The sequence below is a fragment of the Anser brachyrhynchus genome (assembly GCF_964034855.1).
Source record: "Anser brachyrhynchus genome assembly, chromosome: 2".
NCBI lineage: Eukaryota > Metazoa > Chordata > Aves > Anseriformes > Anatidae > Anser > Anser brachyrhynchus.
The window spans coordinates 14,778,704-14,800,819 of NC_137695.1; the positions used below are offsets into that span (position 1 = coordinate 14,778,704).

The 22,116-nt window shown below is 43.4% G+C and overlaps 1 protein-coding gene across 4 annotated transcripts in view; it reads right to left on the bottom strand.

Moving 5' to 3' along the window:
- Positions 1-19,872, bottom strand: part of CCNY (cyclin Y) — a 126,052-nt gene extending 106,180 nt beyond the window's left edge. Inside the window, exon 1 of one of the 4 annotated variants that reach the window (XM_080580888.1) lies at positions 19,374-19,872. In XM_080580888.1, the coding sequence (XP_080437014.1) occupies positions 19,374-19,527 (154 nt within the window). In that variant the 5' untranslated portion in view covers positions 19,528-19,872. The other 3 variants (XM_080580891.1, XM_080580890.1, XM_080580889.1) reach the window with 3 other exon arrangements.
- Between the last annotated feature and the right edge of the window lie 2,244 nt (positions 19,873-22,116).

Genomic DNA, 22,116 nt, shown 5'->3' on the forward strand with positions numbered 1-22,116 from the left:
CAAAACTAAAATAATTACACCAGAAAGTTTGCCTACCATAGGCACATTATGGCAGACAGAGATAAAAACTCATCAGGCTCCAGCCTGGCATGGCCTCAGATGGTATCAGCAACCAACTTCAGAGCACACAGAAGTGGCTTTGAAAGGAGACACTGTGACGTGATCCTGCAGATTAACCAGGAAAATTCAAGCCTTTGAAAGGGATTACAGTGTTGAGATAAATGAGCACAGGTGTCACCAGTTTATCTGGAATTAGCATCAGGGCTTGGGTCTTTCAAAATCATAGAATCTTTAAAAGTCTGTAAATAATTGATTTAGTAAAGGAAAATGATCTGTTAAAGAACTTCATTACTCCAAAGTAAAGTTTCTCCAGAACAGAAGCAAAGATTAGAGCTAGACAAAACACACAAAGATACTTCTTCAAAAGGATCGATGTGCCCACAGAGACCAGAGTTAACCCTGCAGCTTTTCTTTTCTCAGCACACTTGCATTTCTCTTCTGGCTTCGGTTTTGCTACGAAATGAACAATCTCTGCATTAAGGCAGAGGTAAAGCTCCTTAAAAAGAGAAACTCTGTTTCTTTGTTAAGGGCAAAAATACCTTCCAACAACAGTGTTGATCAATACAAACCTAAAAAAAATAATCCATTTTCTAACACTTTAAACACTTAAATGCTAAGTTATACAGATGTGATTTTGATAAATGTTTCACTAAAAATAACCTACCCGAAAATCCCTGCAAATAAAAGGCAATTACATGCTTGAAGACTAACGAATCATTTTCTTTCTTCAAAGGAGATAGGAACATAATGGAGTCCAATCTTTTGCACATTTAAATACTACAACACAGGTTTTAGAGACTGATTTCTTGTATTTTAATTTCCCAGTGCCATCCCAGCAAGGTACTTCAACAGGATAATAAGCCTGTCTCTTACGGCAGCGAGTCCTCTCTGACTTATGAGAATAAAACAGGCTGGTGCTGTTACCACTGATACAACGAGCCGCATTCCCTACAGGGAGATTTTGATTCCTCTCTTTGTGGATGTCTACTTTGAGAACTGCAAAGCACAATGGAAAAGAATTAGAAAACTATTTGAAAAAGGAGACCCCCTTTATGCTAATTTAACTCATTACAAATGGCACACACACACATGGCCTTTCCTAACTGTACAGACAGAATTCCCCATGCAAAACTGGTAATATAAGGAAACTACTTCAATCATTTTTAATTTCAGGTAACTAATCTTCTCCAGATTATGAGTGAAAATAACCAATTCACACTCGTAACAAAGTTAATTTACATGATTAGTCAAACACTGACATCAACTCTTCTTTAATCAAAATTAAAATTAAAAAAGTATTTATTAGTTCAAAACATTTTCTTAATATAATGCACTGTTCATCTCAATTTCTAGCACACTTACATTTCAAGGTGATGTGTCTATTCTAGAAATATTAATCCACCTTAATTTTCTCTGTAAAACATTTAATAAGCTACAAGTAATACACAAACAGAGAGGGAGGGGAAGAGAGGGGAAGAGACCCTATAGTTGCTTAGAATCACCCTGACAGTATTTTTGGCTTCTGTACCACTTGGCTCTGTTTTTCTCGTATCCTACAGTTCTCAATGTTCTGCAGCGTATAAACAACCAGAACTCCCAAACCAGGCTTATTAAAATCCTGGAGATTTTAAATGGGAGATTTTACAACCCTAATCTAAGAACATGGTTGTAACGTAAGCGTAATACCCTAATCTAACACCGTGTATAGGTGTATAGGTATATGAGAGGTCTGACATTGTTATTAAGATTACTCAAATTAATACAGGTTAAGAATGAGCATATTACACCACACCTGAACTTATCAGCAAACAGTGAATTTGCCCTGTGCAGAAATAAATTTTTTCACATAGCAACAGAGACGAGAATAGCATAAACAGTCAAGAGGACTCTAAAAAAACACTTGAAATGGAAAATGTTGGAAGTAAATTGGTAGGGTTTCAATTTTAACAAGAAGCTTCTGAAAATTTATTCATTTCCAAACCAGAATATTTAACTATTCAGAGCAAGGGAAAACAAGAACAGTCATCTAGAAAGCAGACAAGTTTTCAGCAGTCTGCAGGGATTTCTATGCAGCACTCAGCAAAAGGTAAGGAAGTCCAACTGAAACAAAAATAAGCAATGCTCATAAATAACAGAAAATGTGCTTTTAAGCATGAAAATTAGTCGTGAATGCATAAAGAGTATTCCAATGGCAACACAGATAAAACTGGAATTACTTACTAACAGGCTGAGGCCTAACTTAATTTTATCAAAATGACAGAAGAGCAGCCTCCTAGAGAAAATGGTTATATATCTTGGTTAGCAGATGGGGCTGAAAGAACAAACACAAACCGAAATTAACAATATTAACACTTCCTTGCAAGTATTCTTCTTTAATGAGAGCAATATTCTTCCACTCCTTAGAGGAAGAACAACTGAGATGGTAAATGCCAAAAGAAGGACTTGCACTTGTTGAACCTAAAGGCCTCCTTTCTGCAGCCTTTTCACCTGCCTAGCTAGACCTTCAGTGCCCATCACTGAGCAATTCCAGTAAAAAAAAATAGCAAGATTAAAGCTGTTAGTGGACTCTGACTGTTCATCCACCAATTAAATACAGCCACCTCTGAGCAGAAACACAGTATGGATGTTGTACGTTGCCCCCAACCCAGCTACCGCTGCGGAACACACGTAATGAATGTCAGATAGAGCGAGAACAACGCCGGGCAGAAGCCACTGTGCTAAAACGCCCTTTGGTGGACGGTATTTCATGCCACTGGACGCTTGCACTGGAGGTACCTGGCAGCTCTTTTTCTCTTATCTGCAGACACGAGAAGCTGCAGACCCCCGAAGGGTTGTTCGTAACACACGTGTGTGGCTTTTACGTTCAGGAACCGAGCAGAACGGGTCATCCAGGGTCTCCATGAAGTCGCAGGAAGTGGGCAGCAGTGGGTAGCAGCAATCAGAGAGAAACGAGAGAATCATCACTTTAACACTTTCTATTTAATTTCATATCCACGCTTTGTAAAGTAGCATTAAGCAACGTAGAGACCTTACTGTGGTTCTAGGAATGACTGGGGAGGTCTTTAAAACTATGATAAAACCATATTAAAAACAGAGATGATTTCAAAGCTCAGAATTTGGGCTGGATCAGGGGCAGCTTCAAAAATAGTGACAGGGTATCGCTTTGTAGGTTTCATCTGTCGTGTTCTGCATTAGACTTCAAATCAAGATATGAAACAGACTTCTACAGAAATTAAATCTTTTCTTTTCTAAGCTTACTCAGTATTGCTGGGATAAGAGGGGAGAGTAGAAGCATTTTCTTAATCAGTGCTATGGACAGGCTTTAGCTAAAATACATAAAAATTATGGTCTCGAATGTCACCTGCTGATTATGCTCAGCTCAGTATTTGGAAGCCTAATCTTTCTTGAAATGCTATCTTTGAAAAGGTTCTTCTATTCATTTGAAATGAAATGGAACTGAAACACTAACGCCACAAATGTATGAACACTTGGCTTCGGCCTCCGATTGCACTCCTGCCTCCACATCGAATGTCCTGTGAGTACGTGCAGCAGGGGCTGGGGTGAGGGTAGATTTCCACCCCTCGCCCCCCAATACATTGCTTTAAGGCACCGTCAGATTTGATATGCCCACCCACTTTGAGATGTGGACTAGCCACATAGTTAACTTCAGCTTAACCTCTGAATTTTCCTTACCTTTCTAGTGTGTGTTTTTTGTAATTACTAAAGCTGCCTAAATAATCAAGTGCAGAAGACACCTTTTCTAGAAGAAAATACTTCCTTTTATCCTGTAGCAAGCATTTCCCTATATTAACCCGGTTTTCTTTTCAGTGTGCAAACAACGCTCTCCAATATGCAGAGCAACAGAAATAATCTATTAACAGAAGTTCATGTTTCCATTCTTTTTTTCTGCTTTGCACATTATTAGTTAAAGAAACCTGCTCTAATAAGACAGAACGTAAAGCGCATACTGCATTCCTGCATTCCCCCCAAACAGTATTTACATGCCATGTAATACCCAATTCACCCTCCAGCATGCTATGCGAAAAAAAAAAAAAAAAAAAAAAAACACTACTGAGACCATCAGGCTGACCTTTCTCCTTCAGAAATTATGAGGCAGTGAGTGCTGAAGTAAACTAAAAACTTGTTTTTGGAAAGCCATTTCCGTAGCTGACTCTGGATAAGTTGACCCCATGCTCTTTTAAGGCCCAAAGCACACTTCAGTCTGTAAGGGCAGAGAATTTTACTGCAGAAGCACTAAAATCATATTTCACATTGAAACTACAACTTCATTTGTGTGTCCTTGTGAAACTTCTTGGTACGCAAGGATTGTTTTTTAGAATTGAGTTTTTTAGCTATGAAAAATACTAAGCAAAGAAAAAAAAAATACACGTATTTTTCAACATTCTACTTGACACTGAAAACTCCTCAGTGTTCTCTCAGACCATCAACATAGCCTAAGCCCAGAAAAATTAAAGTGTCAAATATCTAAGCATGTCTGCTGCTCACAGACCTGCACGTTTCTGTAGGACTCTCACATATGCCTCAGAAATACAGGAGCGCGCTCCAAAACAATCCCATGGATGAACTTACTTCCCTGTATCAGAAGCAATACAAATCTAATACAGAGGTTTATAAACAAGCAACATCCATTCTTTTTTATTTTTTTTAAGGCTAAGGCTATCTTTTCTTTAAAAATAATTCCACATCCAAACACAATTGTATTACATCGCCATGTCTTTTAAATGTTTCCAGGTATTCTCCAATCCTGTAAGGCTCTTTATCTAACACAGCACGCTACAGATGTTTCTGTACACATTCCTTGAGCAGCTGCTGCTGTCAAAGACATTTGGTTTGACCAACTGTGGGATTTCTCAAATTCTCTGCTACAGTCTAATGCAACACTTTAAGGCAAGTATGTAAGGCACTAGTTGGAAAAAGGTAAGACTCAGTTAAAAAAAAAAATATATATATATATTTTAAAAAGTCTTATTTTGTAATTATTTTTTAACTTTACAGGGTAATCAAGTGGTTTGCCTTTCTGAAAGTCAGCCTTACATCGTGAATATTTTAGCACAGTATACACACAGCAAATGCTGTGCAGTAAATAACGTAGGCAAGTAGCAGACCCCGAGTCTGCAAGAAGAGAGGGAGGCAGAGGAGCAGTTGGTAAGCTACTTTCTAAATATACTTTCACAGAGAAAATATTTGAGAAAGAAAAATTCTACTCTTTGATAAAACCCACAAGGAGCTCGAAAAGATGAGAAAGGATTTCCATAGCTCAGGGTTGAAACTACTATCAAAGCAACTACAAATTAAGCTCTAAGTAGAGACACGGCTGAACATCCCTCTGAAAGAGAGAAGCAAGTCTAACAGATCATTTAATGCTAAATTCACGTTCAGCAGAAGAGCAAAGCCGCTGATCTTGTCTTACTTACGGCCCAAGCAACCACCCTAACGAGGATACAACGCGCTCTCCACCTTGCAAGTCCAGCCATGAGTGGTGAAAATCAAAAACTTCTACATCGCCCATGGACTAAGGATGAAAAAACTGAAAAAGACACCTAGTTTCTAGGTGCAGGCATTCTTGGGAAGGTATTTTTCACCTTTTTTTTTTTTTTGAGAAATAAAAACAGAAGTCAAGGAGACCAATTGTACAGCATAAGGAGGCATGAAGAAATTAGCAGAATAAGTCTTTGAGTTGTTACCAGCTCTATTTCAGTTACCCGTTCCTGGCAGGAAACTCAATGTCCTAATTGTTTCTACACTTACACAGAATCCCTGATTTTCTTTACAGAAAGCTTTTTTGTTGTGGGGTTTTTATATATACATACATGTAAATTAAACTCCCACAAATAAAATGTATTGCGCCAATTTTACTACAAGAACTAAATTAATTCTACATGGCAGAAAAATGCTCAGTCCTCAAACCTGAGGCAAGCTGAAGGAAGTCTCAAACCTTGGATTTGATTTCAAGAGCTGTGTCCATCCATCAGCTTGGAAATCAAACAGATTTGCCTAGATGTAGTTCCACTGAGTTCCTTTAAGCTCACTTAAAACAGATGAGTATGTGACCCTAAGTGAGTTTCAAATCTGAGAGAAGGGTAAGCAAAGAATTAGGGTTACTGAAATTTCACCTAGAGTCTGTAGTACAAATGAATAAAACAGCATTTCCCTACTCACTCACCATACATCTTCTAATGTGTTTCAAGTGCTTCGAATTGTCTTACAAACACTACTTGTTGACATGGAGATTGCTTTGCTTGATAGATGCCGACTGTTAATTTTAATGCTAGCTTGTAGCATCAAGACACTGTTTCTAAAAAAATAAAAATCTTTTATAATTGGGGAATTAAAAAAATCCATTAAGTGGGAGAGAACACATATTAGCTTAAAAACAAATCCTGTTCCCAAGATTCAGGCACAGTATTTGCCAGCTTACTTAATATCCAAATCTCCTTCAGCTTTCTTTCTAAATCTCATCAATCCTTTTTGTTTACTTCCATCTTTCTGGTAAACAGAGAGCTGAAGACATCTCCTCGCTGCTGTCTGAGCTTGAAAACACAAGGAGTCACCCCTTACCACTAGACTAACAAGCAGAGGCATAAATACATAAGGAATGTTGTTCATCATTTCTGATTCATTTCTGATTCTCCACTGTTTACTAGGTCAATATACCACCATGGAGATGATAATGATTTCTTTTAATTAAAAGAATGAAGCTGATGGAAATAATTAATGCTAACTACCAATGTGTTAGATATTTAAGATACATAGGCACGTGCCTGAGGCTAAGTGCTATACATTATCATAAAGAAACACAGACTTATCCCTCCCATCTGTTTTCAGATCCATTCAGAAAATACACTTAAACACAAGTTTATTTATTATTACGGGAGCAAAAAAAAAAGTTATCATGACCCAGTCCTGGGTAACAACCTCATCCTGCTAGGATAAGAAAGCATACTTGTTGCAAAACAATAATCCCTGCCGCAAAGGGAGAAACAAAGACAAAAGATCAGGATCCAATGAAAATATAGTGGGTGAACAAAGACAGAGACCCAGACAGTAAGATAAGCAGAGGTTACACCATTTGCTAAATGACACAAAACTGCTTTCCCGAACCAGGCCTTAGGTTTCTCTCCAAACACCAAGTAAATATTGGCAGGCTTTTACTTGAAAGATGCTGTAGAGATTTTTCCAGAGATCAAACAGGCTCGTGGCTCAAAGTGTTTTTCAGATTCCAGCTATGTATTGCCACCTCTCTAGAAGGCATCAGCATACACTTTCTCTGCTATTTTCCAACGGATATCATAAAAAAGTACCAGAGATACTTAAGGAAAGAGAACCGTAGCAAGCAGGAGGAAGTTAATCGGACTATTTATAAATCAGATGCAATATCCTCTCTCAACAAGTGCTCTGCCGAGCAGACAAGTGAACGCTAAGCATCTTGCAGCAGCAAGCTTCATGCTCTCAATTATTTTTACAAGCATTATTCACACACAGGCCCTGTTTAGCAAATAACTTATCCCAGGACTTAACTGCATGATAAGAGCCAGCTCAGGTGCTATAACAGCCTTACAGATATAAGCAATGGGCTTCAGTATACAGCTTACGTGCACTGCTGAACTGAAGCTTCACAGGGTTAGTTACTGCTCCACGCCCCCTGCCAAAGAGTTATATCAGGAGATACACACACACACATGTATATTTTCTTATTTAATAGGTTACCTTTAGCAACTGGTATACCTGCATCAAAACTACTTTGCCTAGGTGAAAAACAGGATTAAAATCCCCACGTTAGAGCTGGCATTGGATCAGGCAGGTCAGCAAATTCTCCTGAGATGTCGGTGCTTCCATTCGCTTTTGTCACATAAATAAGACCAGCCAAGTGACACAGCTACAACAGCATGAGGCAACGTGCTGACTTAGCATGGGGCGTACAGGTCCGAGTAGCAGGATTAGGCTGAAGGAGCTGCTTGCTGGAGACGATGGCATGGCCAGCAAGTAGGGCACAGGAAACACTCGTGACCATTTCAAGAACTTTCTACAAATAACAGAAAATAAGAGAAAAAGCAGATAGAGGCTGGAGAGCCTTTCTGCCCTACAGAGCCTCAAACCAAACCTTCCCGCAGACAAGAGCCGCAGACCGATGAAAGTCATGGGGAGGAACTGTGCCAGGCACAGGCCACACGTGGGAGATGGAAACGTGGTCCCATCCTTCCTCGGCAGGCCAGGGCCGGGCTGAAGGTGCAGCCGGACCCCAGAAACCCACCAGGGCAGCACTACAAACCTTCCTGCCCGCTCGCTGCCCCCGAGGCGGGGAGCACACGGAAACGCCTGCGAGCTCGGAGCTCACGCCGCCCCACTCCCTGAATAGAAGGAAAATCCTTTCTTGGCAACATATCCTGCTTTTCAATTAGGCAACGCCAAATCAATCGGGTCCCGGTCCCCAAATAGAAACCAAGGAGATTCCTCATTTACATGAGGGAAGAAATGCACAAATATGTAGTTGGAGATTTACATACAGCTGGACACATTGAAGCACGGGCAGAGCATCAATTACAGAGATGGTAATTATCAAGAATTTTCTTCCACGAATTGCAAATCTTAATACTGTTACTAACTAAATCTCTCTTCAGCTTTTTATTTAGACGAAAGCAGTGTATATGCATTCCACTATTCGAGAAGAAAAAACCTACACAGCCTCAGCCTGTATTTTAAGAATTACAGCTCATGCACTGCAGTGTATCTGTAATCCCAAACTGTAATCCAGGACACAAACTCATCACAAAGCACACATTTCCGAAAGTCATGAAGAAAATGATGGAGATCAAAAAATGTGCTCAATGCCCTTTAAGTGCAAAGATACGGGAAAAAAAAACAGAGGTATCTTACTATGTGTGGATAATGTGCTGATCGGAGACAGTAAGGATTATTTTATCTGCTTGGCTGTAAAACATGCAGGAGAGGTAGGAACTAGGAATGCACAGCAAATGTTAAAATGCAAACATGACAAAATATAAAGCAGGGTTTTGAAATTCACATTGAAATTTCTGATGTCATCGTGGAATCATCACACAACCCCTGCCCTAGAATACACTGTTTGTATTGTTCACTTCTCGTAGCTCAAAAAGCACAGCAGAACAGAAGGGGTCAAATAAAAGGCAATGAGATTAGAGGCAGGAACTTGGGTATGTTTGGGGTAAAAAAAAATGCTGAGCTGCAAAGCACTGGCAGGAGGCAAGTAATGCAGACTGTCAGAGATGTACAAAAAAGGGGATGGGGGAAGGCAGAAAAATCAGAGTCTCATTAAAGTTACAAGGATGGAGGAGGGCAGTATTTGAAAGGAAATTTTTCTCTTTCAGATCAAAGCTTGTTTAAGATTATACCAGCAACATGATAAAAAAAAATAATAACATTTTACTTTTTAAATGGTATTTACCAGAAGATTTGTTGAATACAAATATCTCAGGTATAAATATTTCACTAAGGAACACCAAAAAAGAGTTAGAAAAAAAAAGAACAAGTGAAAAAAAAGCCTGCTACCTACCCCTAGTTTATATTTCCAAAGAAGCCACGAAGGCCAGCCCTCACAGCTCACAGACAGCCCCAAGACAAAGCCGGTGCTGGGCTCACACCACCCAGCTCCCCAGCTGCCCCCAGCCCCCAGGGACAGGGGAACGGAGCCAGCAGCGAGCTGCCCAGACCTGATCAGCACAACTTCTTCCCACCTTCTCGTACCGTACCTCCCGGGGCTGTGACTTCTGCCAGGCACCGCACCTCGCTGCGTCCTCAGCAATCGCCCTGTAGAAGCCAGTATCGATGTGCATTTTGTTCTAGAGTTGTTCCATTTAAGTTCAGGTTCTCACGTAGTAACATAATGCTTCAGTGTTTGGGTTACATCAACTGTGATTCAACCACTTGTTATAAAAATAACTGTTTACTATAATATTTTTCAACGTGACTTGAGGTTGAAAGCTTACTTTTCACAAAACATTCGCTTCCAGTTAAATTTAGCTTGGCAGCGTCCCTTTCACCTAAATATCCATTTTGCCAAGTGGAAACGCGTTGCTAGATGTAGAATTTACATCACTGCTTAAATAAAGAATTGTAAATTTTTTTGTTTGTTTTAGCTTTCCAAGGCGGTGTTGGTTTGTTTTCTTCCCCAAAACAACCAGTTAGAGCTCTCCTTCTGCATACTATTTTTACCACAGATCGGATCTCCAGGACCACTTCAGTTAAAGGCATCCTCCTCTTACCTTAACCCCAGAAAAAGTACACAGTAAAACAACAATTTCTTCCTATGCGTGACACAGGGAGGATAGCTGTGCATCATCGCTGCAGTACAGCAGACACTTAGCATCGCAAATGAATTATTCTAAAAGGAAAGAGGACATTTAGCTGCAGGCAACACGGTTTGAAAGCTTAAAATCTAACTGCATTTCCAAACCGCTCACCCCCCTTTCAACCTCCATTGACTGAATAGAATGCACATGGATTTCTGTCAGGTAGGAAGAGCCACAACAAAAAGCCTGGAGAAGGAAGCGCTACCGAGAGCTACGCGGTCACAGGGGGCATTCAGGTGGGGTGGCCACACAGCCTACGGCAGAGACACGCCAAAGATCTCATCACTCACTCCTCATGATGGATTTTATCTTGATGTCCGTTTTAACGTGTGACTTTCGAATCTACTGCATCAAACCACGTAGGAAGAAATACCAAAATACCCATTGGAAGAAAGCTCCTCTATCTTGGTTGCAGAATCTCTTTTCAGGAAACATTCATTTCAAATGTACATAAATCTGCAATGGATTACTATTTAATAGTCAGTAACAGCAGTTGTCCAGGTACATGGTTTGAATTCCTATGTCGAGAGGCTAATTGCACTACCTATTTTAATGGCAATAACAGGAGAGAGTACCAAATTCAAGTCAGATCATTCTCAACAAACTTCGTGAGCCTGGAGATCCCATAACTTTAAGGCCCTGCCTACAGCTGTAGTTGAAACTGCGTGAGCAATTAGAAATAAAATCCTCGCTGATAGGATCTGAAACTGTTTGTTTTTTCCCCTCTCTCGAAGTACACAGCAGAATAATGCTCTGAATGACTAGGCAAAACATTCTGCAGTAACCAGACTCGCCCTTCTGAATTTATCTCTGCTGATTTCAGTTATATAGCTTCATAAATTTAATTAATAAAATGAAAATCAGTCTGCTCCAAAATCCTCCAAAATAAAAAGCAAACAGAACAAATAGATAACAGAACAGGTGATAAATGTCCTGACTCATAGCAGGTGCGATACTATCCCCTGGACACACCAGAGGCTGCAATCCTACAGCAGTAAAATAACCAACCGTCTAGAAATCTAAATTTATATGACAATTATCTGTATGTTCCTCATCATAACACTTCTTTTCCTTCTAACCTGTATGTCGCACTGGTTATTTTAACAGCTTTCTTTGAGGAGGAGGAAGTGGGGGCTGTCAGACACCAGAGACTACAGCTTACTGAATGTCAATGGTACACGGGATGGTGTAACACACGGACAAGTGTTTTCAAGCTAGAGAAACAGACAGGATCTAAAATTCTGACCACCAGCCCAAGAGCCGCTAGCTCTAATCCCTTTCAGATTCTGAGAGACCTTCTTCAAGGCCTTTACACAACTTGCATCATTTCAGAGGCTACCATGAATGGCTGAGAGATGTAATCAGTGCTTGTAAAGCTCCCTGACCGCAGCCTGCGAGCTCCTTGCTCCCAAAGCAGGTAAGCGTGTCCTGTCTTGGTCAGGACCAGGTACAACTCCCAAACTTTGGATCTTCAAGTATAGCAACCTCCTGCCCTAGGAAGGGCAGAAAAGAGGACAAAGAAACCACAGTATACTTAGGTAGGAAATGGAAATACTGATGAAGACCAAGAAGAACTCCAAGCACAGAAGCATAACTCCTGCCAGTCATTGCACATACACAGCCTCACATGCTCTTGTGACTTCTAAATTACCCTCTCCCTACGAAGTTCAGACACAAACAGATGTAGGGCAGTATTTCAGAACATCTTTGCTGATCACATATAACTTCTTCCTCATGCAGTATTACTTCCAGTATCTGAAAGTAACGCATTCTTTCCAGGAACAAAGAGGGTAATAAGTATTCGGTAAGACGTCATAACACCACAACGCGGCAACGAAAAGGCAGCCCTTCTCGGAATACCTGTGTGCAGGGATAAACTGTGTACCAGAAACAGCTTTAAACATGCTAATAATCTGCTAGTTTTGCTCCAAAACTAGAGTAGGATCCCTGTACGACCAGCTTCACACCTTCATTTAGTAACAACGCCCCTTATGCGTGACATTTGGGGTAGCCTGGCTTTATAAAAACGTGACTAGCCATTCAGGCTTGGATTCAGGAATAGAAACTCATCAGCCCCCACCTTTAATGAAATACCAGTGCGGCAAAGAAAAGGAGCTTTCAAAATTTCAACACAACCTCGTATTGATTTCTATACTGTTGAAAGTAAATCTTCTCACTTTCAACCTGGCATCTTTGGGATCTCAGCCACAGGTGTGTAGGAATCATTTCTGCAGACAAAGAAACTAACAAGCAAATAGCCTGAGCTCAAAGTTTTGGTGTTTTGTTTGTTTTTATTTTTGGTTTTTAAGTAAAGCTGGGTGGTGTTATTTTTCAGGGAAGATTATGAATGAGTAATTGAAGGCTGACTTCTGCAGAGAGAATGATACCACAGAGATACCAGTGCAGACGCTCTTCCCCTGAAGAAGCACAGTGGAGAAGAGTGTGGCAAGTATTACGCGAGGTGAAACACAATTCACTTTTAGTCTTAGTATTAGCTCTACTCCATAAACTTGTCTTAGCATTCAAATATTACAGTTTTCTGTAGCATTTTTACTCTAACAAAGACAGTAGTAAAGTGCCACTCAGTAACAAAACATTGCTTTTACCAAAGCTTTGTTCATCACAAGCTATAGGCAAGAGGGCAATTCTGCAGTGCAACCTGCATCTATGATGGGATCGTAAAGGTGTTTCAGTAAGACTGTCACATTACCGCACTTCACAGAAACAGCACCCCTTTGCAAAGAAATAACGAGAAGTAAAGAACATCAGTGACTGGGAAATGTAAATCCGGGCGACCTAAGAAACTTGCCTTAGCTGAATGATGGTTGCACTTATAAATCCTTTAGAGTTTGCAGGCCTGGAATGTTAAATTGTGATGAGAAAGGAAAGAGAAAAAAGGGGGGGGGGGGGGGGGGGAGAGAGAAGAACAATAAGAAAAAGGATTTCAAGCAAATTCTCCAACCAGCTTTCATTAATAATTTCTCATTAATACCCCAACAACAGCCCGTTGGCTGGTTTCAATACTAGCCAAGGACCAGTCTTCAGGACACCGCTGCTGCTGTTCTTTCCCCAGTTCGGGCTAGGGAACACTCTGAGTTTTAATTAATTCTCCCAGATAAAATACAAGGGCTGATGATGCTCAAACCCAACTGGCTGGGGGAGTTAGGATGGCACATATGGTCTACAGAGTGACGTAGTTTAAGTTGAGCTAAACAAATCCATCTCTGAATTTTAGTCAACTTCTGCAAGTTTCATCTTGAGAAACATGAAAATATCCCAACAGCTCATTTCGGCAATTCTGGAGTATTTGCTTTCAAAGTTGGACTGTAAGGAGACAAAACTGCTGCAGAAGATACACAGGAACTGGTAACCACTCCAGTGAAGGCAATACCTAAGCCTACTGCTAGGCATATTTTGTCTAAATAACAAATTGCTAACTTTTAAAAGCTTATTAGCATTTACAATCACTTCACCTAGATTTCAAAGGTTTCTGGAACATAAATATTCTGCAGGACAAAATAAAACAGGTCACCCCGTATGTCAGAATGCACATAGAAAACTAATGGGATTTAAGAAACTCTGGTCGTCCAAGTTCAAAGGAAAAGCAAAGAAGCTAAGTGATTCAATTCACTTCTACATAGCGAGCTCAGAGGAAGGCTGTTCAGCATTTATACTGCCAGTTTGTAAAATGTATTTCACATGCATGCAAAGATATACAAGGAAGGTATTTAGGCTATGCCTGATCTGCAGCTGGCCAGCAAAACAAGAACCACTACGGCTGTGCTGGGTACTCTCTTAGTCGCCTTCCAAGCTCATGACTCACTGCAGACAGCAGGGAGCGAGTGGTACTCACAGAAAGGTGCGAGATACACCCAGCAAACACGTACCCAGCATCTCACGTGGTTCAGAAAGCGGCATCCCACCACCATATGCAGGTGCCAAACTTGCAGGATTGCTTTTTGGACAAAGAAGGCAGATCTGGAGCAAGGCCTGAAGATGCTGCACGCCCTCTGAGCCTGAAAGAACTTCATGAAGCACACAAGATCAGGTAAAACAGCTATAACCACAAAGCGGAGAGGTTTGCTCTGTTTTTTAATCCATTATTCCTACTGCACGTAAAATCTAAGGAAAAAACCTACCAGAAAACACGGTAGTCCTTCACATTTTCAGAGACCTATAATTTTAAATCATGTCGTTCCACTTCAAGTACCAATTTACTCAGCCAAGACTGTTGATCTCGTGTAACTCACTTTCAAAGGAAGTCTTCATCAGATGGCAGTGCACTAATAAAATTAGTTAGCAGTAAGTTCAAATACGATTAGCCTTAGCATGCGTGCATCTGAAACCTTCTACTGCTAAATATCAAAATACTCACTTCATAAGAGGTGTAAATTAACTGATTTGATGTGAATGATGTAAAAGTGAGGTTTTAGGAAGGGTTTGTACAACATGATGGTGCCTCTGAGGAGCAGGGAACACGCCAGCAAACAGATGAGGCTGACAGTGAAGTACAAAAGAAAGCTGTGAGGTATGCATCACATGCAGTGTGCAGTATAGGACGAAGCTTGGTGAGGTAGGACCACATCAGGTTCTTTTTAATTTTTTTGAACGTACAAGGTTGCTGTGGTACTCCAATGCATGACCTCTGACAAATGCTTAGGAGCACAATGCAAACGACAGCATTGAAAAGCATACGGACACCACTGTGCAAGCATTCTGGCCAAAGGAGAAAGAACATTATTGAAAGAGACTCTCATGTAAACCACACTATTTGTTCTGGGAAAAAAAAAAAAAAAAGGGCTATCCTGTTATGATCCAGATGTTAGCAGGAACGTCCGTGTAAAACACAGATTATTATATCCTTAATTTGCTTCAGAAGTGCTTGTATCTTCACTGCTGTGAATGTAAGTCATTTCCTTCAAAACATGCAACCCATCATTCCCTAGCTCTTGAAGACAGAGATATACAAATACTAACAAATCTCAATTCAGGGATTCCCACATGCTATTTTCAAGAGGGTGGGGAAAAATAAATAAAAGAACAAAAAAGGGCTTTAAAAAAAAAACAGTCCAGTCTTAGGAGTCTGTGCATTATAGAGCAAAAAAATTAACAGGACTGGCACATGATGAAAAGGGCTGAAGAGGTTTATCTGTGATGCCCAGTTGCAGAGGATGACATTATCTGAGCTAGCAATGAAAAACGACCTAGTGACATTAACAGGAGTTTACACAGAGGAAAAAAAATATCATAGGTTGGTTTCTGGGGGGGAGAAGGAAGGAAGAGACGGGGGAGGGTGTAATCATTAAGGACAATCTTCCCTTCCAATGGCCTAGGAACTCTCCATCTAGTCTCCTTTTGCCCAATTTAACCATATATGAGGTAGAGCAGCTTTGCTTCGTGCCATCTTACCTGCGGTAAGATATCCCGTGTCCCCTCCCTACAGCCCCCTACTTGAGAAGCTTACTATGGAAATCATGCCCCCAACAGGGAAATCACGCCTGAGAGCCCTCTTTTCCAGCTCAGCTTTTGCACGAGACAGGGCAGCAGCGGGTCTGGCAGGGCGAGCTGCTGGGGTACAGAACCAAGCGCAGCCTGCACCGCAGCCCTCCAGCTAGCCGGGATTTAAACACACAGCCGAGCCGCTTCCATGGCTTGCACATACAGACGTTTACACACAAATAGGATACAGAACCTGAAATGTCAAGGCTTCTACTGCTTCTGCTTACTGCTGTCATCAACACTTGTAAAGCAACGTCCTGTTGGCTAAAGGACTGAGCTAGGAATCTGCAAGGCTTGAAGCTACTGCCAGAATTTTCTTGAAGTAGATTTTTAAATGTGAAGCACTGGAAAATGTCGAAGCTCCCCCTCAGCAATAATCATCAAACAGAGCAGGTAGCCAAGGAAGGGTAACCTCTGAACTGTACGTTACCATCATCTTCTTGCTCTGTCTCCAAAAAGAAAAGTCAAAATCTGCTGGGTGGTCTTCACTATCATGAGCCTGTACAAAAAAAAGGCATCCTGGGGACTACACATAATTGAGAGAGTCAACTGTGCACGTGTGGAGTCTTAAAGAAGTCAGTTACCTTTAAGAAATTTTAGGACCAAAAAAAAAAAAAAAACACCCTAAAAGAGAGATAAATCCACCATTAGCATTCTCCGACATGTCATTTGATAAATTCCTCCCATTCTACCTTCTTTCAAAATTCCCTTCTCTTTCAGATATCACTTCATAAACAGTTGCGAAGCATTACAGAAATGGAGATTTTCTGACAAGGTACCACCGCCACAGAGATAGTATCTTGCTATAAAACCCAGTCCTAAGGAAACAGAACTCCTCCAACCATTCTTTGAAAAGCTGCTACTGGATTGGGTTGCATCATATGAGACGATTTAAAGGCATGATCCTGAAGGCAGATTTGACAAATGTTTCTTTACAAGGCATTTAACACTGGCAAACTTCAAACAGTTCCACTTCCACCAGTACTAACGGTTCCACTTAAATCATTGTTGGAGCTGGGTCACTCCTCCCTCTTCTTCCCCTCTCCCTCTGATACTGCCAGGAACAGGGTCCGCAACAAGGAAAACCACACATCTCTTAAAAACTTAGAAACGGCCCACAAGTGATTTAAAGGCTTTAAAAGTTCCTGTTCTATTCATGCAGCTTTACCCACCCAAAAAAAAAAAAAAGTGTCACGACTTTCACTGAACATGAGCATGAAGGGAACTTCCACGTGAACCAAGTTAACTCAGCCGCTGCATGTCACGACCGCTCAGCTCCTGGAAGCAGCGCTCGCAGGGCCGGGGCTCGCCAGAGACGTGAATTTGCACTTCTCGTGCCTGGCAGCCTCTGGCACTGGCACTGGGCTGGAAGGAAGGGCTCTCATTTGAAGAGCAGCAAGAAAACTAAATATGAAGTAAAAGTGTCAGAAACGTTTTCGTTCAGTGCATCAGTCGCTATCATCACTTGCTTAAAAAAAAAGTACATTTGGCAAACACTAGCAATTCGAGAAACTCCTGGAAATAGTTCACGATCTGTGGTAATATCAAGGAATCAGCACCCAGCATTTTCTCTGCACGACACAGATAAGCAGGCTATTGTTCTTCCCTTGATCAAATATCTTCATGCAATTGTAAAATGATTAAAAAAATCATTATAGCTCCCTATTACGCAGTTTTTTTTCACCCCTGTGACTCGTCTGTAAACATGCGTGTGCCGTATAACTTCAAGCAACTTGACCACAAAAACGTAACAGGTAGTCGAACAAGAAATAAAATTTCAGAATCACAGTATCACCTTCCTACCCTTAGCAATCAGCCGGCCACCTCTGCCTAAAAGACCTGCAGCGAGGATGATTCCAGGGTAGCAGCTCTGCAACAAAGCACGCTCCAAAGAGCTGTTTTACCCAGCTATCATCTCCAGTTGTTTCATGTCTACGGACATTTACTGACCACCAGTCTCCTCAGTGACATCTTATTTTGTGGCCCCTACCCATAAAGGGCAGCAAGATTAGAGCAAGGCACAAAAACGAAACTCATAATTGTTTGGTCTTTTCAAGAATCAGACAGCTTGCCCATTTGAAAACACGGCATTTCACCAACAGCAGCCTTAGACAAATAGCAAAAACACACACAAAAAAACAAACAACAACAACAAAAAAAACATTTAAAAATTATTGATATGAATGTAACTTGTTAGAACACTAAAAAATCCAACCCCAGGATTGAAACATACCACGGTTTAAAGGGAGACAAAGCAGACATGTGCCTTGATCCAACAAGCCAACCAACCAACACAGATTGTTTCTTGATATAATTACTAAGATACAGAAAGTTATCTGCATTATATGCGCATTTTAGCGAGCACACATGCCTTACTATTTTCACCTATACCCTTCTTCCATCCATGGGAAACAACCACCAAAAAAAAAAAGCTTCAAGAACAAGGCACAAAGCCCACACTCATCCACTCATCTGACCAAAAACTTTACTGCAGGATCTGTTGCTGTAGATATAGAGATGCACACTGCTACGCTGGACAACGCTGCTGCTGGAAGAATTAATCATTCATAGATCAACAATTGGTTCTTTCATTTCCCTGACTGTCTCAGACCAGACCATTATGTATTTTTTTCCACCTACTGATCCTATTACACTCCAATTTTTCAGCTGCGTGCAGCGAAGACATCTGAAAAACATTCATATTTCCAGGATTAATTTCCAGAATTCAGAGAAATGGCCTTAACCAGAGAGGGAATCCATCTGCTACCAGGCACTTCGTAACTTCACCGGTGCCAAGAACTGACCTAACACAAAACCGTAATAAAATCACCACCACGTAAGCTACGAAAAAAAATAAAAAACAAAACCCTGGAAGGCAAAGTGAGGCGCGCCACAGTCACTCCTCCTGGCTCCCTACCAAAAGCACTGCATGTGAACTGCTCCGGGACGCCGCTGACCTTCCCCCAGGTGAAGCTGTGGGGACGAACGGTGCGGGCACCCAGAGCCCGAGCGGCCTGTGCGGGTTAACCCGCGCCTGCGAGTTCGGCTGGGCTCTGCGGGGCCGCAGCCCCTCGGGCCGGGGCTCCTCAGGGCACGGCTGAGGGGAAAGGGGGCGAAGCGACGCGCGGGCGAGCCCAGCAGCCGCGCCTCATCGCGACAGCACCGCGGGCACGAAGAGTCACGGCGGCAGCGCGGAGGTCACTTCTCCTTGCCTTCGCTGCTGCCTCACCGGCTCTGCCCCGCGGCTTCTGCCCGCGGCCGGCGATATGCGCGACAGGCCCGTCCGAGCGCGGCCCAGCCCAGGCGACCCCCAGCACCCCCGCCGAGGTGCCGCAGGGCTCGGGCAGCGCACCCCGGCACCACACGGCCGGGGCTGGGACGCGGGGACACCGGGGGGGCTCCGCGCCCGGGCAGGGCGAGGGGAAGGGACCGGAGCCCCCCGGGGTTTCGCCGCCCGGCCGCCCTCACCGTCGATGTTCTCCCGGTCGCTGATGTGCTGCAGGTTGCAGCCCGTGTCCTCCCGGCTCAGGTCGGCCTCGGGGCGGTAGGACTCCAGCCGGGAGTGGGCATTCCTGCGCAGCTTGGGGCTGGAGGAGACGCAGCAGGAGGTGGTGTTCCCCATCTTCTCTGCTCCAGCCGACCCCGGCCGGGGAGGAGGCGAGGGGCGGCCGGTCAGCGGGGGCGGCGGGCGGCCATGGGCGAGGAGGAGGAGGACGAGGAGGAGGAGGAGGAGGATGGGGAGAGGCGGCGGCTGCGGCGCCCTGCGGCTGCACTCGCCGGCGGATCCCGCCGCTGGGTCATCCGAGGCGGCAGCCCCGCGGCGAGGGCTGCGGCAGCTGAGGGCGAGCTAAGCGCTGCTGCGCGGCCGGGCGGCGCAGGGCCGGCCGAGGCACAGCCCCATCGCCGGGCGGCGGGGCCGCCGCGCTCCTCCTCCGCCCCCGCGGGCCCCCCTCACCCCCTCGGCACCGCGGCAGCCGCAGCGGCGGCGGCAGCACCGGCAGCAGCAGCAGCAGCCGCCCCGGGCGGCCTCCGCCAAGCGGTTCCGGTTCAAGCGGGCGGTGACGCCTCCTGCCAGGCGGGCTGCCGGGCCGGCGGCCGTGCCCGGCTCGGCGGGGGCTGAGGGGCGGCCCCGGCCGTGCCGCCTGCCCGCTGCCAGGCGGTGCCGAGCCCCGTGTGCGTTTACGTGACGGGAAGACGAAGCACGGCGGTGGCCGAAGGGAGCGGCGGGGCGGAGGGGGCGGCTCCCGCCCGGCGTTGCACGCCCTGGGGGCCGCAGCCCCCCGTCAGCCCCGCTGTCCGCCCGCAGGCGCTGCCCGCCGGGGTCCCCTCACACCAACGGCTCCGTGTCCCCCAGCAGCGGGGTGTGTCCTCGGTACCTTCAGGAATTCAGAGCATCACAGAATCATAAAGGTTGAAAAGGTTGGAAAAGGCCTCGAAGATCATCTGGTCCAACCGTCCCCATTCTGTGAGGGCTTGGTTTTCATAGAATCACAGAACCATTAAGGTTGGAAAAGGCCTCCAAGATCATCTGGTCCAACCATCCCCCTACCACCAGTATCACCCACTAAACCAAGTCCCCAAGCACCATGTCGAACCTTTCCTTAAACACCCCCAGGGACGGTGACACCACCACCTCCCTGGGCAACCCATCCCAATGCCTGACTGCTCTTTCTGAGAAGAAGTGTCTCCTCATTTCCAACCTAAACATCCCCTGGCACAACTTGAGGCCATTCCCTCTAGTCCTACCACTAGTTACCTGTGAGAAGAGGCCAACCCCCAGCTCCCCACTCCACTGGTGGTCACAGATGAGTGGTCAGAGGGGATGGAGAGCGTGCAACCGACTGGTGATGTGCCCCTACCATGTATTCAGAGCTTTCCCAGTCAAAATCCCTTTCTCCAGTATCAGTGTAATCCTAACGATGGAGACTCTGGATGTTTCTCATTAGTTTTGTTTTCTAATCTTTATAATCTAAGCAAATCTCATGACTACTGGAGGTCTGAGTCACGGTAGTCAAATGGTTACACTGATAATTCGATTACAGAAAGACACAACTGTGTCTTTATAAATAATGCCCCAAGTTGGATAATTACATGAAAGACTTTAAGTTTTCATACTAAATTTTTTTCAGACCCTACATTGCAAAGAAAAAATCATTTTTATTTTTCAACAAGCTTCAATGTTTATTTGATACAAATGTACTCTGGTGGGGTACAAAACAATAAAGAAAAATAACATTTTAAAAAACACGTTGAGGATGGGTTTCTGTAAATAATGTTGTGATACCCCAAAGCGGCGATGTACGTTTGTTACATTGTCCTTTTGTGTTTGAGTAATGCAAGATGAAAAATACGTTTAGTATCTTTTGTGTGTTAGTGTCTTCTGTATTCTGTAGTCTGTGTCCAAACGAAAGGAAATTAAGCACTTGCTGGTGCTCTAGCTTAGAAATATTGTCCCGTAGTAGGATGTAATGTTAATTAGCCCTTTCCACCACCACCACGTAGGTCGCTGCAACCATCAGGCGTACCCAGCTCCTCAGCTGGAGGGCTGGAGCTGCTCCCGAGCCTGCTGCCAGCCCACTCTTCTGCTCAGACCAGGACATGGCATAAACCATGCTCACCTCGCCAGAGCCGATTAAGTCACAGATGGTCAGAAGCAGTCATCAGAAAAAAATCAAACACAACTTTGCAAGAATCAAATCTATCCTAGGATACATAAAATAGAAAAATAAAACATCAGTGAAATGTCTAGCTTAGCACACCTCACAGGAGGAGTTCGACAGGGCTAGAAAGGCTTCTCTGGAAGAAGTACTTGTTTGCCTGCCTGCCATGGCTCCCTGCCCTGCCCCGTTAAATCCTACCATCCTGTAGGAATCCAGACACTTTCCCATTTACAGCCGTTTTGACCTGTAGTCTCCCGCCATGACTGCTCCTAAGGTGCCAGCAGCATTGTGTTCTAAACATGTGCTTGGGTACTGTTAGATGGGAAGCCTTTGTGTTACCTTGCTTGCTGTACCAATACCACTTAATTTTTTGGGCACAGAGCAAACATTTCATAACCCCTAATGATTTAGATTTTTTTTAACATCTCTAAATCTATTAAAACAAATCCTTAGTCAAATCTTTGTGTTGTACATATTCCACAGTTTTCATAATCTTTGAAACAAAACAGGCAACAACATAATGATGGAGGTTGGTTAATTGCAAAGTCTTC